Source organism: Aspergillus aculeatus, assembly GCF_001890905.1.
Source record: "Aspergillus aculeatus ATCC 16872 unplaced genomic scaffold ASPACscaffold_1, whole genome shotgun sequence".
Lineage (NCBI taxonomy): Eukaryota > Fungi > Ascomycota > Eurotiomycetes > Eurotiales > Aspergillaceae > Aspergillus > Aspergillus aculeatus.
In genome coordinates this window covers 2233497-2255479 of record NW_017962976.1, presented here as the reverse complement: position 1 = coordinate 2255479, position 21983 = coordinate 2233497, and the positions used below count along the sequence as shown (strand labels likewise).

The following is a 21983-nucleotide window of genomic DNA, read 5'->3' as shown; positions in this document are numbered from 1 at the left end:
AGAACCAAAGAAACAAATATTGATAAATTAATTGTTCCTAGACTTTTTCAATTTATCTTAATTAACTGTCCGAACATGTTCAGACTTTTTGTTCCCGCCGGGCTTCATTACACTCACATCATAATCTGGACATGAAGGTGGGACAGATTCGATGGTGTTCTTTTTTAGGGGAAAAAACACTATGAATAGGATGGCAGCCGGGGAGATTAAGTTATTATTTTCTCAAGTCCAAGACCTGCCTAATCGATCGAATTTCAGTTAGCCGATCGGTTCCAGGATATAGCGACTTCTGACTGGAAGAAAGCTTTTGAGGGTTTCATTTCCCGTATGCTAGATAACTGGGGCTAACTACCTAGTACATACTTGAATTGGGAGCTAAGAAGTACTCCAGAATTAGCATATTCACAATCCGGACGGCTCGCGGATTCTACTAAGTACTAACTGAGTATTCGCCACTACGTACTGTACCAGACCTCCATTGCGGAGCCCTGGAATTATGAGAATCTGCATAGAATCCCGTAAACGAGGTCCCCGAGATGAGATGAGGGAAGGGTAGTTACCGGGCCGCCGGGGAAGTGGTGAAAAGTGGGATTTTCTTGGGGGGTGGGGGGGGAGAAATCCACGGGAAACTAGGGGACTACTTACCCACCTACCTACTCCTACGTACTCAGTAGCAAAAGAGTGGCTTGGAGCGAGGAAGGGAGAGTGGGATTGACTGACTGACAGACAGTAAGAGTGCGAGCGAGGGGTCAGCGCCACTGACGATAGACGGTCTCGGGGAGAACTGTCAGGTTTGTCTCAGTTGGGAGGCATTCCACTTGTACAGCACTGGATGGAGTTGACAAAGACAAAGACATATTCGAGTAAGCAGCGGGATGTATGTACAGTACAGTACAATGACTAAAGATTCGATTCTACTCTCTTCGTCAGCGGAGTCCCTTATTCTCTCTCTGCTTTCAATACCTATTTATCTACCCTCTAAACCTCTATGGATCGGCAGTAAAGTGAGAGAGAGTAGATTCTACTCAAGAGATCCAGTCTTTCACACCTCTCTACCAAAAACAAATCATACGAATCTAATCAGGTTGGGGAGTTGATGGTGGGAGGGAAGAAGGGAGAGAAGAAAAGGAGGAAACCCAACCGATCCTTTCTTCACCCAGCACCACTACCTCCTCCCTGAAGCTCAACCCGTTCAATTGGAAGTCAACCAGTAGAGTCAATTCAACTCGAGTCGGTGGCAGTGTTCAGCACCTACTTACTAGATACAGTACCTATGAGACATAGTACCGGTAGACGCAGACGCCACGGTTAAGCACGATCGCGATCGGCGACTTCCTCAATCAAAGGAACCAAGATAGAGTATACGAACAACACTGCGCGCAAGCGTGTCTTTGACAACTTCCCCCCCCCTTCCCCGAATCCACTTTCTTCCACGTCTCCTCCCCGAATCCAGACCTTTGTTGTTGAGGTCAACAAGTGGTCTGTGGTTTTTGTTTTGTTTTTGTTTGTTTTTTTTTTTTTTCTTCGATCTGCACAAAGTTGCCGATACGCGGCGGCTATCTAGCATATCTGGCGTGTATCTACAACCCGGACAGGCTGGTTCCATGGTTGAGGCGCGTCTTTCAAGTAATGTTAACCGAGACCGTGGACCAGAAACCAAAAATCATTTTTCCCAGGAAGTAAAACGAGATTTAAGGTTTCCTAGATGGGATTTTGGTGGTGGTGGTGCCTTTTTCTTCACGAATTTCCTCGGGATCGTCGCGAGATGAAGAATGGAAATGACTAAGATCCGCCAGTTCGAATGGAAATGATAATCCAGATAAACGGAGGTGCAGGAAGAGGATCGTCGGAGATGACATGCGGAGTGAGTGGGAGGAGGCAAGCAAAAACACTGGGTATACATTTCGCCGCTACTGCGATCCACCGTCTGTCTATTCAGTGTATAGACATATCCAAGAACCCAGCCAGTGACCAAGTCAATTCCTACTTCAATCCATAAACACTTTACAGTAGTACTTGTCCAGTCTAGTTAGGAGAGGCGAATATTGTTGACAAGAAGCAATGCTCAAACCAAACTTTGAAGAGGGGGGCGTGCCTCAGCTCAGTGTTTGTGTCCGCTTCCCTTCCCAGAAAGGGAAAATGATATGACAGTTTTGACAGCCACCTACCGGGGGAACATTTGCACTGGCCTCTCTGCCCCTCCCTCACCCACTTTTCCCCTCCCTTGCCCCCTCCTCCCCTCTTTCCCAAATCTCAACGTCGAAATCTAAACAACAGTTGGATCTGTGCTGGTCTGGTCTGTGTAGGCTAAGACCATCTCAACCACCCGCTCTCCCCTTGGGGTCCCCCTCCTCATGCACTCACTCTTTGGGCAAAGGGGAGGGGGGGGGAATAATCGCAATGAAATTGGATGTTTCAATTACCGGCGGGGCGTTTCCCACATTACTAGGTATCTCTTTGCAGATACCTGGTTCTATATGTAGTACTCCATGAGAATGGCCAGGAAAATCTCTCGATAAACAATTCGATCCCGTGAGATCATTTTCAAAAAAAGAAAAACCTCCGATCATTCCCTGGATAGGACGCAGGGCGGTAGGTTGTTAACTACACTACAGTGGCGAAGAAACAACAATCGGAAGGGACTGAACCGAGTAGTGACTAGCTGTACTGTACATAATCTGCTAGCCTTGGCTTCTTCTGCTGTATCTCTACTTCCCATAGTCAAACCAATACCCACTCCATCGTGGTCAACCGTCCCAAGTCTCGCCGATGCAAAACCTAATCAAACAATGGGATGGATCCGCTATCCGATCTCCCAGGATTGCAGAGGCTTTCCCCTTCTATTGTTCGTCCCGTTTGCACTGACAATTGGAAACAGGTATAGCGGGTTCCTTGGGTTCGTACAGATGATGAAGAAAATTATTCGAAAGCCAGATCAGGACTAGATGAATCGGAGCCGGTGGAAGTTTGTTTAGATTATGTACAGTACACTGGCTGGGTCTGGTTCCTTCTTCTTTGCCTCCCGTTTTTGTCGTGGCGGTGATGGTAAGGTACTTAGTATGTCATTGTACTCCGTATTGGTGGCTTTTATTTGTCTCTGACTGGGGCTTCTTCTATACAAACATGGTTTGGTTTCGTGGGGATAGTGGAATGGGCTCAGAATGATGTTCCAACATACCACCCTAGGGTTTCTTTTATTTCATTTTAATTTTTTTTTTTTTTTTGGTTCGAAGATGCGAAGACAGAGCAGACCGGAGGGCTTTCTTTCCACGGATGAGATGAGAAGGTAATCTTGCTTGGTAATGCTTGCGCTCGGGGCCTCACTCAAAGCGGAGTAACTCTGTCCTAGAGGGTGTTCAGATCTACAGGCATGGCTGGGTGCATGAGGCGCCGAGGACCGTGACTGGCTCCCCTCCTCTTTACGTAGAAAACACATGAGCACCCCAATTCGAACCACGCACATATTTGGTCGGTCTTTGTTTGTTTGCTTTACTTTCTGACTTACAGATCCATATCGTAAGCTGCATCTGCGGCCAACTCAAAACCACAGATTCACGCATCTTTCGCCTTCACATGTATATCCAACTCTTTAGCAGCGGCGACTTGCTTGATGGGTCGAACAGGGAAATAACCCCATTCTATCGCCAGTACGCACTCGCCACCGAATTGATATAGTCAATCCCCTCTTTTCGCCACGTGTCCGGCTCCATATAGCTTGTGGTATTGGCATTGAAGACCAGATCGACCGGCCGACCCTGCCCGTAGGCCTGCCAGCGGACCGCCGACTCGTTCTTGATGCCCGAATTGGGGTCCAGGTCGTGGATGAAAGATGCCCACATGCTGGTCATCAGCTGGCTCAGTTGCACGTACGACTCGGGCACCCCCGCGAACGGAAGCCCGTAGTGGTACCCAAGGCCGGCGATGTTGTTGAAGACAAAGGCCACTTCCTCGAAGTGGGTGGCTCCTGACAAGGGTGTGACGTCCGCGGACCGCACATTGAAGCGGTAGCAGTAGGCCGTGGTGTTGGTCGCCGTCCACGCCTCGCATTGTCGTCGCCGGTTCGCGTGCATCTTCGCGTCCCCTGCATACGCGGATGTGCGTCGCCACTGGTAACCCTTGGATGGGACTCGTCTGGAGCCAAGGAACTCGGGGATACCCAAGGAGGGATTATCGGGGTAGACCTGCAGGATATGCTTGGCGATGGACGGAGGTAGCTGGAAGCCAGCCTGACCATCTGTGGCAACTTAGTAAATGTAGAATTGGTAGACCAGATACACAGAGCAGGGCATACGTACCGGTAAGATATGCATAGAATTCCTGCGTCGTATTGACCCCGGTGGGCCCGAACGCTGTTCCTTCGTCAGTGTTGGTGCCGGCAATTATAGGAACCTGAACGAATTCATGGCGGTCAAGCTGGAGACTGCCCCAGGTCGGAATCAAATCACCATCGATGACAGGTGAGAAAGGGTAGTTCGATTGCCCATCGGTTCCATTGAGGACGTTATTCAACTTCTCAAATGGAACCTCACGCAGGCATTGCAATGAGTCCACAACGTCGGAGCAGTTGACCTTGGCCACGAGGTCGTCGTAGAGGGCCTGATAGCTGGTGTAGTTAGAAGGTGCGGCGGCAATGGTTCCCCCGGACTCCATGATTGCTGCACGGAAGAGGCTGTCGTTCCTACCCCCGTAGGCTGCCAGGTGATATCCAACAGACATTGCTCCCGCAGACTCGCCCCAGATAGTGATCTTTGCCGGATCACCACCGAACGCAGCAATGTTCTCCTTGATCCAGTGAAGTGCCAGTCTCTGATCCCTAAGGCCGAGGTTGGTGTTACCTGTGCCGCTGACCTCACTAGAGCTTATGAAACCCCAGGTCGTGAGCCGGTAATTGAGCGACACGGCGAGGAATGGTTTGCCTGTGCGTGCCAAGACATGTCAATAATGGCCATGGCAACAGCTCAAGGGCGACATACCAATCTTTTGAGCATTGGCAACAATTGCAGACATATTATAGCGCTGATCCGCACTTGATCCTTCTGTGAAGCCACCTCCATGGATCCAGACTCCTACTGGGAGGCTTGAGCTTTCGTTGAAAGAGGAATCGCGGATGACGTTGAGAGTGAGACATGCTTCGGACTGATTGTACCATATAGAATCCGTCTAACGTACTAAAGTCAGCTTATATCATATGAAGCCGGCAAAGGCAGTATAGTGGCATACCCCATATCCTACACAGATGTCTGAGTATGCCTTCGCCTCACGCTCACCATCCCAGCTTTCATCGAGGGACTTTGGAACCCTGAATCGCAAGTCGCCAACTGGCTGTTGCGCATAAGGTATACCAAGGAAGAAGTCTTGCTCATAATTGGTGTTTCTCACTCCGACATATGTACCATTGCGAACATGAGCTGTAGGCTGAGATGTATCAGCCGAAGCGACAAGGCCACTGGCAAAGAGACCGAGCAGGCAAACGAATGCCCTGCGCATCTTGCAGAGTGTTATAAGATTCAAAAGGACTCTAAAGCTGCTGCACCATACTCCGACGACGCGGGACGACGCTGCTCTGCAGCATTTATACCTGGATCTTCACGGTGTAAGGGGGTCTGGCGCAAAACCCGGCATCAGGTCAAAACGTTGCATCATCAACCCCGGGTTAAGAACAGTCGCGGGATGTGGGGAAGTACTCCAGATCCCACCGTCAACAGGGAGGAATGTTTCCGAATCAGGTTGCGCCGCCGGCCAAAATGCGGAGCATTGGGGTCATGGGAATAGATTGGTGAGAGCGAGTCATGCAGAGATCGGTGAAAGCACCTCGTCTCTATACCCTGATTCGTACAGGTGCCCGCATTCTGCTCGAGTTTTGCTTGACCCGAGGTATCCCCGAGGTTGAAAACTTGGCGGGGAGGATATATGCCGTTCATGTCCCCGCAAACGGGATAATAGCGTGATGCTATTAAGGCTAATCGGGCAAATTGTTATAGCCGGGTTCCGTTCCGAAGTATCGTTCGACGACAAGGCCCGCCTAGAGTTGGTGTCCTCGGAGAACATGTAAATCGAAGCTGCAAGAGGAGCAAAGCAACGCAGACCTGGCACAGAACGGTAGATATGAACAATCCGTAGAATATGAGAAAGAAGTGTGGGCTTCTGACCGCCATGCCGGCCTGTCTGCAGGTTCTTGCATGCTTAGGGTTTAACAGCCGTCTGCCGGCTATGCTACGAGGATTCGCGAGGACCCCTCAGCAGTCATATTGCACAAGCAGCCCCTACTTCAAAGTCAAGAAAATCCTTCGAGCCACACAGGAGCCAAGACGTACCAGGACCAATCCAGGCAAGGCAATCCGTTCTTCACTCGTGAAACTTCCTCCGACTGGATTTCTTGGCCGTGAATTTGCCGTTGTACGGCCGGCCAACCAGTTTTTACCATTGAATGTTGAGAAAAACCAGAGTCACACGCTGTAGCACGTCATAGTCACCGAAGCATAAGCAGCCTCCCTGACGAGCAATGGTTGGAGCTATAGTGTCTCACAGTGCTCACGTCAAATGATCTGACCCTCGATTCCTTGACTGCTACTGCGCTCAAACCTTCGCCGTGGTCGGACATGGCAAGAGCTCTGTGAGACGTGCCAGACGATCGTAATTTCGGGGCGCTTCACAGCATTCAACTTGTCCTAGAGATGGACCCCGATTGATTCAGTGCGGAGTAGAGACGTTCGAGGTGAAGCGAAGGCGTTCTCATGACTGCAACAGTCCTAGGGGCTGCGCCCCTGCAACAACTAGAACCAATTCTGCAGCTTGATGGAGAGTTGCGGTGACTGTAGCTCCTGCTGAACTGAAAATATCGGCATTGATTCAGGATCAGGCAGTCCGTCTGACCAGACGAAAGGGTAGACCAAAAACTCAATGCCGACCGGCTTTAGTGTCTACAAAGTCGGGAGACACTAAAGCCGGGAAAGTGCATGTGCTGTCTTTCCTATGACAGGCTCAAGGTAAAGTTCCTGGCACAGCTACACCAAGTCAAGGTACGTCACCGAGGCCCGTGACAATGAGCAAAGCACCCCCCATATAAGTTATGTTCAGTTGACAACCATTGAGGGAGATGAAGCTAGCGTCCTGCAAGCACCGGCATGTTTCGACGGCGCTTGTTTCGTTTTGATATGACATCTGAAATTATGCTTTGGGATCCCTCTACCACGTTCCATGTGCTCTCGGCATTCTCTCAACATTCCGAAGAAATTGAATCCATCTTAGCCGTCATCAACGGCTTTCTGGGTGCGCTCAGGACGAAGAGTTCCGCCGAGTTCGACAAATACTGCGTGCGAGCGGGAGGAATGTCCCTCTGGCCACCTTCACCGACCCTCCCTCGCTTCTGTACGATTGGAACCTTCGTTGAACAGGTGGTCAAGATCGAGGATGAGATCGATGAGTGTATCTGGGACCCTGAAGTGAAAGTGTACCCTTCGGGTAGCCTGGCCGCCGTCTGGGCCCCTTTCCGAGCAAAGGTCAACGGTGCTGTGCATCATGTCGGCGTTGAGCTCTTCATACTTCACAAAGTCAGCAATACATGGAAGGTGACTGGAGTGGCTGATTCGTGTCGAGAACCGACTGAGGAGGAAAAGATCTGGTTGCCTTGAACGGGCGGCATTCGAGGATAGCGGGAAAGTTTTGAGACGCGAAGGTCCCGTCCGATTGAGAAAAAAGACTGGAGAAGGGGAGTTGCTTGTCTGAGATTTGCATGGTTTATCTCAAACTCAGGAGGCTCGCAACCATTTCCTTCTGATATTGTGGAGTGTTCCACACAAAATCAAGAACATCCAAATAACCTCCTATACAATGATGTTAATCACAAGGGCAAAACAATTGGGCAAACCAAGTCTCCTGTAATATTATGCAACACGACTGACAGTATATGTAGTACTCAACTATAAGTGACAGTGGAAAATAGACAAGCTATCTACATCTATATGCGAATTTATTTACAACTTCTGTTCAAGTATTTTTACCCTTGAGAAGTTCCCACCCAACGGTACCGTTCCTCCCCTCATGCACGCTCATCTCGTCTACGGCCTTGACAAGGTCATAGCAAATCCGCTCCGAAACGACACTGTCTTGCTTGTAGTCCGGGTGCGACGCAACGAACTCGCGGATCCACTTGGCGCCCGTCCAGAGAGTTCCGTTCGCACGTTTGCGTATCAAGTCAAGGTAGCTGGCCAATGAGCAGCGAGTCTCAACATCCACATTGACACTGTTCAGGTATGATTCGACAAGTGGGATCAATCCAGGGAAAGAGCCGTCGGAAGAACCGTTGATGATATCAGATATAGTCATGAGTTCGTACTCGGACTCCACTGGGGTAAGGGATGGCGATGGGGGCGGGGAGTTGGCAGCGGACGACGTGGTGGAAGAGACGTTGCTTCCACTGGATGAATGAGAATTTGGGCGGCGAGGGGAGAATGGGTCCTTGCGGAAGTAGAATTTCCGGTCGTGAACCGCATTGCGTGCATGTGCGGTCTCCATGTTCTCTGTCGTGCGCTGAATCGGGATATAGAAGTTTAGATCGTAAGTCAAGATCGCGCGGGTCACAAGTACAATGAAAATGCTGAACGCAGCGTTCTCAAAGTCGGTCATCTGGATCTCCATGGAACGAAACTCGACCCGCCAACCAATGTCATCCTTGTCAGGTGGTGGGGGTTTGAACCGCATATGCTGCCAGTTTGTGGACTGCAAATTCTCGAAGTGATCCGCTTTGTCCAAGTCGAGTTCTTCAAGATCTTCCGAGAAGATGACCAAAGGATCACGGATGAAGAGATGTGCAAAATGTGTGGCTAGAAGATCATCCATTCCGTCCTCCATCAAACGCTTCTTGATATCCTCGTCAATGATCAAGTCAGGGTCCAAATATTCCTTTCGCAACCGGGGGTCTTGTGAAATATAGGTCGAGTTTGAGGCATATCGGGATTTAGGGATCCTCCATCTGTCATTTTTCAAGGGCTGTGAGATGTTAGCGAATGACATTAGTAGCGGAACAGGGCAATCGTACAAGTTCGCCAAGCTCTTCACGAGTACGGTCATCAACAGCCCCACTGATCTGATTCCAGCGTACATCCGTGTCAACAAGGAAGCCCTTGTAAATTGGCGTAGCAGCGGTCAAGGCCAGCAAAATAGGCCCCAGTGGACTCAACTGGTCGTATAACTTCCTCCCTTCGGTCATATTCTTGGCCTGGAAAGTGATTTGCAGACAGCAACTGCCCATACCAAAGGCCATGGCATCCATGTACACATGATCGTCCTTGGCTGCTCCGTTTCTAACGTCGTCATCCTCAGGCCAGATATGAAGATCATAATTCACAGTTGGGTCTTTAAATGGTTCGGGCGTATTCGTGTCTTTATATACCGGGACGTTCAGCTCAACCTTGCGACCTCTCCTTGACCGGATGTTAGCAGCCAGGGTTGGGAACCTGATGTGCGGATTGGCGATCTCGTCGGGCACAAACTGGGACCGAAGCGCAGGACCAGACGGCGGAAAATAGGGCTGGATATAGTCATCCTTGGTACCCAGGCGAGGAAATGTCGTAAGGGTGATGGGATGTTCATTCGGTGCCATGTGGGCTTTGGCAACCTCGCGTCTGTGGTGATGATATTAGAGATCACAAGCTATCATCGAATCCAGTGATTTTGTACGGACCTCCATTTCATGTTTGACTCGACCTTCAGCAGGTCCTTGAAATCGATTCCCCAGGGCTTACCCGGTGTTGCTTCAAGCATGAAGCGGCCAAATTCCGGATGGAAGTGTGGTGGCTCTTCCCCGTCACTGCAATCCATCAGATATGTCCACAATTTGTTCTTGCCAACAAATCTCACTGTTCATCGTTCGGGGACTGAGGTCGAGTTCCTTGCTTCCATGATGCTTCGTCTTCCGCAAGTGACTTAAGAATCTCCGCCTGTGCGAGTGAGAGGCGGGCCTTCTTCGCTTCGTCATCGACAGCTACAACAAGGTACTCAACCTGATGAATTGAGATCGATTAGCACAATAGAATGAGTCTCTGCGGGGTGAAATCTTACCTCATCGCCCCAAAGCAGAGCATTGCGCTCCTTGCCCTTGGCTCTATGCCAGTTCGCAAGTAATTGCTGTCTTTGGTCAATACATTTCTGGCTGTGACATATGCCAAATAGACAGAATGGCGAAATACTCACCTCAATACCCCATTTGCGAACCTGGTCTGCTCTTTTCTTGGCCTCCGGCCAATCCAGGGCCGTTCCAAGCGCGCTGGAAGAACGCAAGTTAGTCTCTGGCGCGCTCAAATCATCTGGCTTTCACTCAGCGCTCATCACATACAGCAAGCCCATTCTGTCGCTGATCAGGACTATCGGCAGGAAGGCGCGTGGATTCTCGGAGGGAGAGACCTGACCGTTGAGTCGCGGCACAAAGGTGGTGGGGTGAGACGACGGGAAAATCAGTCCATACAAAAACCCCGCGGAGATGAGGGGAAACTTCCAGTTTCCACAGACAATTAGACTCCGATCTAGGACCCGATCGAGTCACGTCAGTAGCACGCAATGGCCCGGCTCAAGGTGCAGGCGATATAGACCAAAATCATGAATCCCCAAGCAGGATCGAGAGATGCCAGAGAAAGAGTGGAAACAGACGGATCGTGCTCCTTCTTATCGACTTGATGCTGATTTTCGTGTCGAACCTTCGGGGTTTCAGGCTCAATCGCCTATTGGCGGGGACAAAACGTCTCTCCGTTCATAGCGGGGCAGGAAAAGCATTATCGGTGATTGTCACCCACGTCGATTTCTAAGCAGCGTGAAGGAAGGGCGCCGGGTCAGGTGACTTTCCCGTCATCAGTTCGCTGCAGCGGTATACAGAGCCATTTTCCAGCTATAACTATGCATCTCTCTTCCAGCAAAGCGAGAGAAATGAGTCAAATGGCTTATGCAATCAAATGGCTTATGCAAGATATCTCTTTGTACTGCGCTACATAAATACATACCCAGACCATGGCATCTTCGCACATGATTGACTACGTAAAGCGGGAGCTTGTTACAATCATTTTAAGTTGCAATTAGGATAACGTGCTCCAGAAAAGGAACTGAAGCTCCCGTGCTAGAATCAATTGATGCTGTCTCAATCCCGACTCGCTTTTTAGCAGGCTGACATGCTCAAAACGGCTCCCGGCTAGGGCAGGACTGCCTGTCTTACTCATGCTATATTGCCCTAAGTAGGAGCACGTCAAGCTGCGCGGTTCTCCCAGAAGACATTGTAGGGAGATGACCAGCTACTGAGGCCTTTCATGGTTTGATTGACCCTGGCTCTCAAAATATGGTATCGATATGATCGACTCGATGGATCCCAACGCCAAAGTCGGTACATGGACAAGCAATCTCACAATCTCTATGTACATAACATGCTGCTTCGTTCGTCGCCAATAAGAGGATGTCGCAAATTCCGGTATCAATTGCTGCGGGCACCATCCTTTGCGGCCCGAAGCTCTTCCATCTTGGCGACGCGCTTCTTGAACTCCTCGTACTGGCACTTCTCGTAGCTGTGTCGCTCATCCTGCAATTTGCGACGCAGATGTCAGATCCATTTTTCCATTCAAATGATAGGCAAGGAGTATTGGGGGGAGTCGGAACAACGCACCTCGCACTTCCACGGGAGGTAGTACTCCTGCTGCCGGCAGCGGTTCAAGGGGATTAGCAAGTGAGCGCAAGAGTCGCGGTACTGAAGAGGAAGGCGAGCATCCGACATTTCCTGGCTCGTGGCAGCTGAGAGAGTGTCAGTCATGACTTCGATGAGCAACGTTATTCACCGCGTTGCTTCCCCACGCAGTGGAGGCCAATGGCAATATAAACTTACGAGTGCTGCCCGAAAGCCCAAAGGCGCTCTTCACTGTCTCGGCAACAGTCATATTGAGAGGAGAAAAGGCTGTTATGAAGGTGGGATTCGAGGACAAGCGACTAGACCGTGAGGTTTGCAGCTATTCCGTAGTCGTCGTCGTTCCTTCCTTGCCGGCAGCGTCATGTGACGACACGTGACAGCATATCCGCAAAAGGATTAGCTTGGTTAAATCCACTTTACGCGGTCCGACGTACCCAGGGCGCGTCTTGCTTAGCCAGACCTTCGCGTTTCGAGATCAATACTGCAGAATCATTAACACGCCATCCTCGGTCTTTCCCCCATCATGCTCATGTGAATCCACCCGGCCAATCAACGAGCGTCGGATCTTAATGCATCTCAAGAATTGAAGAAACACCTGACATCCCTGTTGTTGTTGTCCGACTGCCGAGCGGCGGTGTCAGTCGCTGTTGCTGAACGTGACCTCACTGAATCAGGACAGCGTAAGGGGACGCACATCATGGCGGGAGTTGACTTTTCGAAAGTATACTCTGCTACCTATAGCAGTGTAAGCAGGAATCTCCAGAACCCGCCGTGCCTTCTTCAATTGGATCACTTACGGACCAATTTCGATCGACCGAAGGGGTAGAATCCCAAGCTGATGCATGTCACTAGGTACCGGTCTACGAGCTGAAACTCGATGGAGAAAGCGTGATGCGAAGACGGTCGGACGACTGGATCAATGCAACCCATATTCTCAAAGTCGCCGGATTCGACAAGCCAGCGCGAACGAGGATACTCGAGCGGGAGGTACAAAAGGGTGTCCATGAGAAAGTGCAAGGTGGATATGGCAAATATCAAGGTAAGTCCGTCTTGTCCAAGGTCTTTACTGATAACCCCTGTTAGTAGAAAGGCGTATCGGTTCTGACTTTAGTAGGTACATGGATACCTCTCCCTGAAGGCCGACTCCTCGCTGAGCGCAACAATATAATCGACAAATTGAGACCGATATTCGACTATGTTGCCGGAGATCGTAGCCCTCCACCAGCACCGAAACACACAACCGCGTCAAAACCAAGGGCGCCGAAGAACACAGCTAACCGGAGAACTGTGAACGAGGAGGTCTTCAGTGCTATCAAACCAGCCCGAAATATGGCGCCACCCCCTTTACCCACGAACAGTACGAGATGAGCACTGGCTTTGACGACAACGAGTCCATCGAACAAGCGACGCTTGAGTCGTCGTCAATGATAGCGGATGAAGAGATGATGACAATGTCACAGAACGGTAACTTCTCTCGCAAACGCAAGCGTGGAATCAATGAGGCGCCTGTGATGTCCATCAGCGAACAAGAACACATACTCTACGGGGACCAGCTCTTGGACTACTTCATGACAGTAGGCGATGCGCCCGAGGCTACACGTGTACCACCTCCACAACCACCATCCAACTTCCAGGTAGATCGCCCAATTGACGACTCCGGTAACACGGCCCTTCACTGGGCCTGTGCTATGGGAGATCTGGAGATTGTGAAAGATCTCTTACGAAGAGGAGCAGATATGAAGGCATTATCGGTACACGAAGAGACCCCGCTTGTGCGAGCTGTTTTGTTTACGAATAACTACGAGAAGAGAACTTTCCCTCCGCTTCTCGATTTACTTTGGGATACAGTCTCATTCAGAGACTGGTTTGGTGCCACCATATTTCATCATATAGCAGAGACTACGCGGAGCAAGGGCAAATGGAAGAGCTCACGGTACTATTGTGATGTGCTGCTAGACAAGCTGCGCCTCATGTGCTCGGTGGAAGAAGTCGATCTTTTGTTGTCCTTCCAGGACTCTAATGGAGACACAGCGGCCTTAGTGGCTGCTCGGAATGGCGCTTTCCGCTTGGTGGACTTGCTTCTTGCACGGTGTCCACGGGCTGGCGACTTAGTGAACAAGAAGGGCGAGACGGCTGCAAGCATTACCCGACGAGCGCATCCGTCCGAACGCGACATTCCTCCTCCGCCATCATCTATCACGATGGGCAACGACCAGTTGGACGGCGAAGCGCCAGGGCCGATGAATGTTGACACCCAGCCCGCCACTCTTGCCCAAGAGTCATCGTCTCCTGCCACCACCGCGTTGCTGTCCAAAATTGGTGTGATAATGGCTGAAGCAAATAAGAAACTTACTGTAAGCTACGGAAGCTCAAAAGCGAACGGGCAGGACTCTGACGACGTTGCGAACCCGGAAACACTGTACGAGCAACTAGAGGTGGATCGACAGAAGGTGCAGAAAGAAACAGCTGTCTTACAAGCGCAGGAGGCTGGTGAGCAGCCAATCGATGCTCAGCTTGAACGTTATGAGCAGTTGCGAAGTGGCTACGAGTCACTGCTAGAGCAGATTCAGCAGGGTCGCCTAAGAGAGCGCATATCATCGGTAGTAGTACCTGCAGCACAGGAGGGTACGACGCCACCCGCCACTGACCATGATAAACTGCTACGCACCTATCAGCTGGCTCGACAACTGTGCTCAGCACAGAAAGCTCGGCGCGCTGCTGTCAAAGACCTTGCTCAGCAGACGGCTGACGCGGGAGTAAGCACCAAGTTCGATGTCCATCGGAAGTTGGTGGCACTCGCCACTGGTCTCAAGGAGGAAGACCTCGATCCCATGGCTGCTGAGCTAGCCGAAACATTGGAATTTGACCGTACGAATGGGAAGGGCGATGCGGCGGAGTCGCCAGATCCTGAGCCCCGAGAATCCGCATCTTTTCCTTTCCCCGGGACGACCGTGTCTGTTGATGCATGAGTACGTCCTAGGTCGCGTATCACATGTTGTATCGCCCGCGTTTACTGCGCTATCGGGGCCTCTTCCTTCCCGATCTGGTTTTCAGCTGTCTTGGATCAGATATGATGTCTCATCAAATTCTTTCAGGATAGCGGAGCGCTTCTGATGATCTGATTCCGACCCTCATTATCTTCTTTCACTCTCTGAATTGTGCTCACTCGTCATGAATTGTCTGACCCTTGCATTTTCCTACCTCTGGCGGACAATTTGAAATTCTGGTTTGCCAGCAGATACCCAATACTTTCTCTGTATTCTAACTTCTTTTCTTCATGTTTCCTCTTCAGTCATGACGTTGGCTTTCACTGTTCCCGAGCTGTGGGGGTGATCGTCGTGCCATTGCCGTCGGCGCTCGGTCGACTACGCGCAAGGCCAAACTTAACAATACGAACCTGAAAGACCGGAAAGGGGCCGCAGTGTGGGCTAAGCCTCGATCAAAGAGTCCACATCTTGGTTGCCTTGTATTTGAAATGGACAGGATAATTGGGTCTATGTATGTACATATGGAGTGATCCAGCCAAATACCAGGCCCTCAGTTGATGACATGTGCTTTTCCATCGACGCGTCCAGCTGATTCCACCGACAACCCCTGTGCCCGCGACTCTAACAACCCACTATAGACTTTTGATGTCTAGTTGCTTCTCTTACTGCAAAAGCTAGAGAATCTCCTACCTGTAGAAACACAAGCTCGACTTTTTCGCCACAGTAAACACGACATTCTTGCCCCAGCCCTTCTAGAAGACACGTTGGAAACCATCGCTACTACAGGCATCCAACACACGAATAAATCGAAGCAAATCATCCCACCGGCGCACTTAACATCACAACCTAGCAGCCTAGCAGCCTAGCAGCTTTAGTCGTCCCCCACCACCCTACCACGCTCAGCAAACCCATTGCAGGATCTAAGACTTAGCCCACTACAGCCCACACACGATCTAAGACTCCGAATGTGAGGCAGCGATGAACTCCCCCCCCCCCTGGGTCTAGATGGGGTCCCCAAAGACTAGAGGAGAAGACAAAAACAGAATTTTTCCACTCATACTCCCAGATCCGGTCCTTCCGGGGAGCCAGCTCGGAAAAGGATACTACTGGCACTACGGAGCGCACTGCGTAAGCAATACTAAATCGGCCATGCAGGATGCGAGAACGGCGGCGGAGGGAAACAAAATTTGTTGCATGCGACATATGCAGAGTTGGTCAGTCTCCTTGCATTGGTGTCGGGCGACGCCCGAGAAGTTAATGGGAGATTCGGTTAAGTTATGCGAGTTGGGAATAGTTGGGGGGGTTAAATCATGATCCAGAAGGTTCGGGGGCATGATGCGCTCAGATAACCTCTTCTTGTCTTGAAATTGAGGTGCAGGAGTGAGTGCATATTCTGTGTGGAGTGTAGGTACCTAGTACAGTACTGCCTAGTCTGATCATGGGTGTGTGGTGGGACTGCTATACTGATTTTTTGCTATGGCTATGGTTTTTGACGTATGTCGGGAGGGCGGTAGATTCGGATTTCCAGGATCCCTGGGGCTCTGATAGAGGTTAGTGAGACAATATGGAACTAGCCTTCAATAATAGGTAGGTATGGGAAGGAGGAGTGTGCTGTGATGCTGTTTCTTGTGCGCGAGAGGGATTGACTCCCTAGTCTACTCGAGCAACGCACGAGCACTCGATGTGAGAAAGTGCAGTACGCGCACGCTTTGAATTGAGTTTGCACCGGTTGGTGTCAAAGCATAGTACTATGTATTGGCAGTGAGTATTGTCAGTGAGGGATGTGCCGTTACTGGACAATCAACATACAACAAAACTAGATGTAGGCTTAAACTTTCGAGAACCTGGTGGCACAACGGTTTAAGAATAGGCCAGGGGCTCGGGGTTGTTAGGGAACCTCTAGGAAGAGAGATAGAAAGAGAAGGAAGGGGAAAGGATCTGCTATGGGTTACGCCGGGATGTTCCCCCTAGGAGAGAGCGGGATGTCGATTTGAGTTTACTAGCTAATGCATCTTCTGATATGCCCCGTTTACTTCCGTTAAGGGGAGGGGGAAGAGAGAGGGGCGGAATTTGGGCCGGCGGCCGATGTAGTGATCTTCTGTCTCTGTAATAAGCATTGGACGAGTCACTATTCTGTCAAACCGGTCCGGGATTAAACTTCTAGTGCGTGCTGGCCCATCCGGAACAATGCGATGCTACCTAAGCAGGTGGGTTTGTGTAGATGGTGGATTGGGGTTAGCCCTGGGATCGTTCGAGAGGTAGTCTAGTTGCCTCCTTGGTGACATGAGAATCTAGTTAGTCGAACAGGGTCCAACCTCTGACACGTTATGGTCGTTTGCTACAAAGTGGCTCTATGATCACTGCCTCTTTTATCCATTGCATCGAGAACTCGACCCAGTCCATGGAACGGGGTGTGTGAGAACCGTCGGTATGGAGACGAAAACGGAGGAAATCGCTGTCTTTTGAATCGCCTTCTCGCACATCATGCAAAGACCCTGGGGCCACTGACATCGACCACAAACCTGTCATCGGACGTCACCAATGATTGGTAGGTCAAAGGAGCTGACTTCGTCGGATCGAACAATCTGGGAAAATGGGACTATGCAAGACGACGAAGTTTTCTTTCGCTGGCCTCTGACGGTAGTGCACGGGGTACGGCGGGACCACCCGTCCCACACCAGAATGGAGTCGTGATTTTCCGCAAGGGGGGCTGAAAACCTTTCTAACTCAAGCGCAGTAAGAAGCGTGCTTTTGGATCGAAGTCTACGGAATGTACAGCCGTCGGAGTGGTTGAGGCAATTCCACAATCAGGAAGCCTCTGTCGAGGAGCAAGATCGATTGTACGGGGACTCGTTGGGCAAGTCCGAGCGATTGCGGGACGATCTATTGACTGGACGAAATGACGATGCTCCAGGCTATATGACGCCTGGAATATAAACAGGGAGCGGACAGGGACAAGCTTGTTAACAAGCGACTGAGATCAAGTTGCACGAGGGGGACAACTGGATCGAATGGAGCGGCCAAGGAAGAGAGTTTCCAGTCAAGTGCTTGGCAATCGAGAAAGGAGGAAACTAGTTGCCTTTTCGCGCAAATCCGTTGGGTCTTGGATAGTTGAACTCCTGGATGACTGACTGATTTCTCCAAGAATTCTCTTGGGGCGCAGGTCTAGTTTTGACTAGCTCCATTGTTATCGGAAGCACGGAGATTTCTGGCAGGACACTGAGGACAGGCTTGGCCAGTCGCCCGCAACCTCAATCTTCTGCCGCTGAACCCAAGGCACGAGTGGATCGGAGTGGAGATCCGGGAAAGACAGGAAAGCCAGTCGTTGCGGGCTACCAATTCTTGGTAGGTTTGCAAGACCTCCTCCAAAGTGTGGTAGGAGGAGCTGCTGGAGGCTAGCAGCGACTGGACCGTCCTCAGTGCGTGATTTTCGAGCAGGAGAACCTAAAAAAAAGAAAGCTTTAGTCTTTTGGGGCCAGAGTTGCGTTCCGAAGAAAGGGTGACCATGTCCGATCATCAGGCATCCGATCCACCATTAGGGTTGATCTGCAGCCTCCGTCTTGTCCAGCGTTGCGTCGGTGACTGTAGTTAGGGTAACTTAGTGTGCAGCTGGCAAATTTGCGAGAATCCCTCTTCGCATTGCTTCCCTAGAACAAAAAGAAGAAGTAGTTCATACTAGCAATCAGGACACAAGAGAGGTACGTACTATCACTTACAAAGGATATGTTCGATGGAAAGGAGAGGAGAGGGGGCGAAAACGAATTAGAGGCAGAGAAGAAGGAGGATTACTACGCCGGACCATGTCTCTAGATTGGAGGATCTGCGGATTGATTGGGGAGGGGAGGTGGGAGAAAGTGGGTATGGGTTCCATTGCTCCCAATCGCTCATCCAGATCTCTTGAGCACTTTAGCTACGTATTAAGTATGCGTATGCTAAGTTGCTAATCAACTAGTAGTATTACTGACAACACAAAGAGAAACGATGCGAATAGACTAAATGTAGCTAAAGGTAGAAAAAAAAAAAGAACCAGTGCTAGACTTAGACTTGACCGACTTAAGACTCAAGAGTCTCAGACAGACAGACATAAGCCAAGTCGGTAGTTGGTCTCACCTGCAGTTAATCAATTTCAATTGCATTATTATTTGCCCGACCAGAGTTCCATCTCTCTCTTTCATTCCCTTCCCCCTCACCCCTCTTTGAATTCCCCTCCCTCTGGCACTCTTAGTTCTCTCCCCACTCGGTCCCTCCCCGGCCTTTGACTTGATCTTTCGCCGCCTTCAGATTATTTGCCCCCCCGGACACTCGCTCACTCCAACTCCCTCAACCGACCCGATGGTTCGACTGGCTTCTTAATAATAATCGGATCCGATCTCGACCTTCCCCCCTTCCCAACGCTTGTCGATCATTCAATTTCTATTCCTATTCCTATTCTTATTTTTATCCTTTCTTCATTCACAACCAATCCCTCTCCACTTCATTTCTGCTCAATCGATATTCGGACTTGCATCCTCTTGACAATCCAGTACTCGCTCTTTTACTACCTACTCCTTATCTGTCCGCTCCTATTTTCGATTCCCATCAACGACCGTTCCGATTGCGAAACCCCGCCGCTGAATGCTACACTGGTGAACGTCCCGCGCAGTCTGGCTTGGAATTTCGGTCGGACCTCTCCCCGTCCTTCGCTCTGTCTCATGGATATCTTCCCCCCGCCATATTGTCGCCAATTCAACTCGAGACCTTAGATATGGAGGTTCAGACTTTGGTGTGTGCCCCGGGGAAGCCTCCTCTCCCCGCACAGCCCCAGCTTCCCGCAGCCGCTGCTGTGCCTGAGAAACGAAAGCGGGTCCGGAGATGGCATCACCGGGGGTTTACCGGATGTTCAACCTGCCGTCGTCGCCATGTGCGCTGCGACGAAGCGTCGCCGTCGTGCAAGAATTGTACTCGGTTGGGTCTCGAGTGCGATGGGACGCAGGGCCGCATGACTTTCAAGGTCTACGGGCCGCCACCGGCTACTTCCGAATCCATGACTGCGCCCACGAAAAAACGAGACAAGAAATCGACTTCCCCGACACCACAAGAGGTGAAGCAGGAGTCGAAAGAGAATGAGGAGCCTTTCGAGGCACTGGTGGTGTCTCCAACAACTGTTTCAGACTTCAAACCCATAAAATACCGTTTCCAGGAGCCGATCTCCCCAGCCGAGTTTATATCTTCGTCTCTCGACTGTGTTGAGGGCCGCTATTACACACACTTTGTCGATCAAGTCGCTACCTTGTTGCTCATTTACGACAATTCGATCAACATCAATCCCTATCGGCGGTTTTTCCCGGACCTCGCCCGGTCCTCACCGTCCATGGCTAGTGCCATGCAGGCTATGGGAGCACTGCATCTCGCCAATACTTCCAAAGGACAGCAACGAAACAAGCATTTTCAACAGGCCATGAGCAACTACGGTGAAGTCGTCAAGTCCTTCAGGACTCGCTACACCGAGCCAGACCAGAGTGTCCGGCTCACCGACCTCGCCACTTGTCTATTGCTGTCTTTGTTCGAGGTACGTCCATCGCAGGCTTGCGTACCTGTCTTTCGTGCTGACTGGTTAGATGATGGATTCTCAAAATCACAACTGGGCTATCCATCTCAAGGGAGCCCGCGAGATTTACCGAATCTTGTTCTCCGCCAATGACGACCCTGCGAAAGAAGCCAAGCGGCTCGCTGAAATCAATCACCCGATCCGACCATTCCTTGTTTCTCTTCTTTCATACCTCGACGTCGCTGGAGCATGTGCCACCAGCGAAGGCACAGTGGTAGAAGGTAGTTATTGGAGAACACATGGAGGGGGCTGGGAGTACAATCTTGGTACTCCAAGTCTGTCTCCCGAGCCTCCCGCCTACAACCACTTATTGGTGGAGCTGCGCCAATGTTGGTCGGTGATGATGGAAATTCAAGCAGCAATTAGTGCCTTCGGAAAAGCTAAACACGATGGCCTCATGTCGCTTGAGCAAGAAGACCTTGTCTATCACGAACTGCTGCAGCGTTTAGTGCAATGGCGTTTGAACGCTCCTGACGCTCTTCAAAGCCTAGGCGGGTTAGATGATACGAGCTTACAGCAATATCCTTATCCCGATGTTCTCGAATACGCGGGATGCATCGAGGCTTACGAAAAAGCCACTAACATATTCCTCCACCGTGTGGGAGCGGCAGGACGACCCGATCGTCCGTCCCAAAGGCCACTACTGGACATGCTTGCATCGCGAATCTTAGCCCTAATTGGAAAGCTCGCCAAAGACGTGGGACAACTGGCGGCACTATGGCCCCTGTTTACCGCGGGACATGAGACACGAAACGAACATGAACAAAAATATGTACGACAGACAATGACCGAACTCCAGCGGTATGGTTTCAAGGTATGTCCTCCACCAGTCTTGCATTATATTGTTAGTGAAATACTTACAATGGTCCAGAATGTCGATCGAGGCCTGGAAGAGTTGGAGAAAGCATGGTTCAAGCAGCGTGCCTTCCCCGAAGGATGGGTCGAATCAATGGATGACATCCGTTCATCCATTCTTCTTCCATAATCACGCCCTTCTCGTCACTCTTATAATTTTTCACTTACGATTTCACATCGGGAACTATGATGCCCGAGCGTTCCTTCGACTTCATATCTTACGAACCATGGTCGGGTGACATTATTTTTTTGGTTTCTATGACATATTTAGCGGGGACTCGATTGTATCGGACGGCGTTTATCGGGTTAAGAGGCGCTTGGTCGGATAGGGCTGGACCCTTTGGTTTGCTACACTTGTAATGTTTACAGGTCTTTCGGATTGGATCAGCACGCGCAGCGGGATAGATTGTTTGGATTTGTCACCCTGCACATACCGCGGTGTATAGACGGCACATACAGGATTCCGATATTACATAGAAGATGGTGAAATAATGTATCCAACACCTCATTGCATTCTTGATAATATAAACACCCTAACCATAGGTTTTGCTCATAGTCAAGTTCTGAGAAACTCAAATAGACACCACTGACATGAATTGAGAGCATCATTTCTTCTTCAAGCCTTCTCAATCTATCCGGATGCTTGAATAGTTCCTTGTACACTACATCTTAAAACACAGAAGGAGCATAAAATCGCCAAGATGAAACATTCCACGCCAAGATGCCTTCTAATGCATCATCTAGATATCTACAAGTAATTATACACATGAACCGACCAACCCATACCTTTCTTCGTATTTTTTCCACCCTCCTCCTTCCTTCACTCCCACCATACCATATGAACTTTTTAATTTTTGCTTTCTCCCCCTCTTGCAGTTTGTCAGGGACAAGATCA

The 21983-nt window shown here is 50.3% G+C and overlaps 6 protein-coding genes across 6 annotated transcripts; 3 read left to right on the top strand and 3 right to left on the bottom strand.

Moving 5' to 3' along the window:
- Positions 1–3638: 3638 nt before the first annotated feature.
- Positions 3639–5487, bottom strand: ASPACDRAFT_49283 (uncharacterized protein; the record flags this gene model as incomplete). Its single annotated transcript, XM_020202230.1, has 4 exons — positions 3639–4234; positions 4296–4916; positions 4974–5160; positions 5221–5487. The coding sequence occupies 4 exons, from the start codon at positions 5485–5487 to the stop codon at positions 3639–3641; spliced, it is 1671 nt and encodes a 556-aa protein (XP_020061292.1).
- A 1682-nt stretch (positions 5488–7169) lies between these two features.
- On the top strand, positions 7170–7762 carry ASPACDRAFT_1851903 (uncharacterized protein; the record flags this gene model as incomplete). The annotated part of the gene is made up of 1 exon (XM_020197220.1): positions 7170–7762. One exon carries the CDS (start codon positions 7170–7172, stop codon positions 7629–7631), a length of 462 nt encoding a protein of 153 aa, XP_020061291.1. The 3' UTR covers positions 7632–7762.
- Positions 7763–7859: 97 nt separating this feature from the next.
- Positions 7860–10602, bottom strand: ASPACDRAFT_74478 (glutamate--cysteine ligase). The gene is made up of 7 exons (XM_020204227.1): positions 10334–10602; positions 10192–10264; positions 10060–10125; positions 9859–10001; positions 9683–9808; positions 9038–9623; positions 7860–8988 (listed from the first exon to the last, which is right to left on the bottom strand). Exons 1-7 carry the CDS (start codon positions 10342–10344, stop codon positions 7987–7989), a joined length of 2007 nt encoding a protein of 668 aa, XP_020061290.1. The 5' UTR covers positions 10345–10602; the 3' UTR covers positions 7860–7986.
- Positions 10603–11108: 506 nt separating this feature from the next.
- ASPACDRAFT_74476 (NADH dehydrogenase [ubiquinone] 1 beta subcomplex subunit 7) lies at positions 11109–11946 on the bottom strand. The gene is made up of 3 exons (XM_020204226.1): positions 11858–11946; positions 11642–11766; positions 11109–11557 (listed from the first exon to the last, which is right to left on the bottom strand). The coding sequence occupies exons 1-3, from the start codon at positions 11907–11909 to the stop codon at positions 11453–11455; spliced, it is 282 nt and encodes a 93-aa protein (XP_020061289.1). The 5' UTR covers positions 11910–11946; the 3' UTR covers positions 11109–11452.
- Positions 11947–12356: 410 nt separating this feature from the next.
- ASPACDRAFT_109962 (putative APSES transcription factor) lies at positions 12357–14628 on the top strand (the record flags this gene model as incomplete). The annotated part of the gene is made up of 4 exons (XM_020195442.1): positions 12357–12404; positions 12512–12698; positions 12774–12958; positions 13018–14628. 4 exons carry the CDS (start codon positions 12357–12359, stop codon positions 14626–14628), a joined length of 2031 nt encoding a protein of 676 aa, XP_020061288.1.
- A 4586-nt stretch (positions 14629–19214) lies between these two features.
- On the top strand, positions 19215–21622 carry ASPACDRAFT_74474 (Zn(II)2Cys6 transcription factor). Its single transcript, XM_020204225.1, has 3 exons — positions 19215–20194; positions 20244–21047; positions 21105–21622. Exons 1-3 carry the CDS (start codon positions 19391–19393, stop codon positions 21216–21218), a joined length of 1722 nt encoding a protein of 573 aa, XP_020061287.1. The 5' UTR covers positions 19215–19390; the 3' UTR covers positions 21219–21622.
- Positions 21623–21983: the final 361 nt, after the last annotated feature.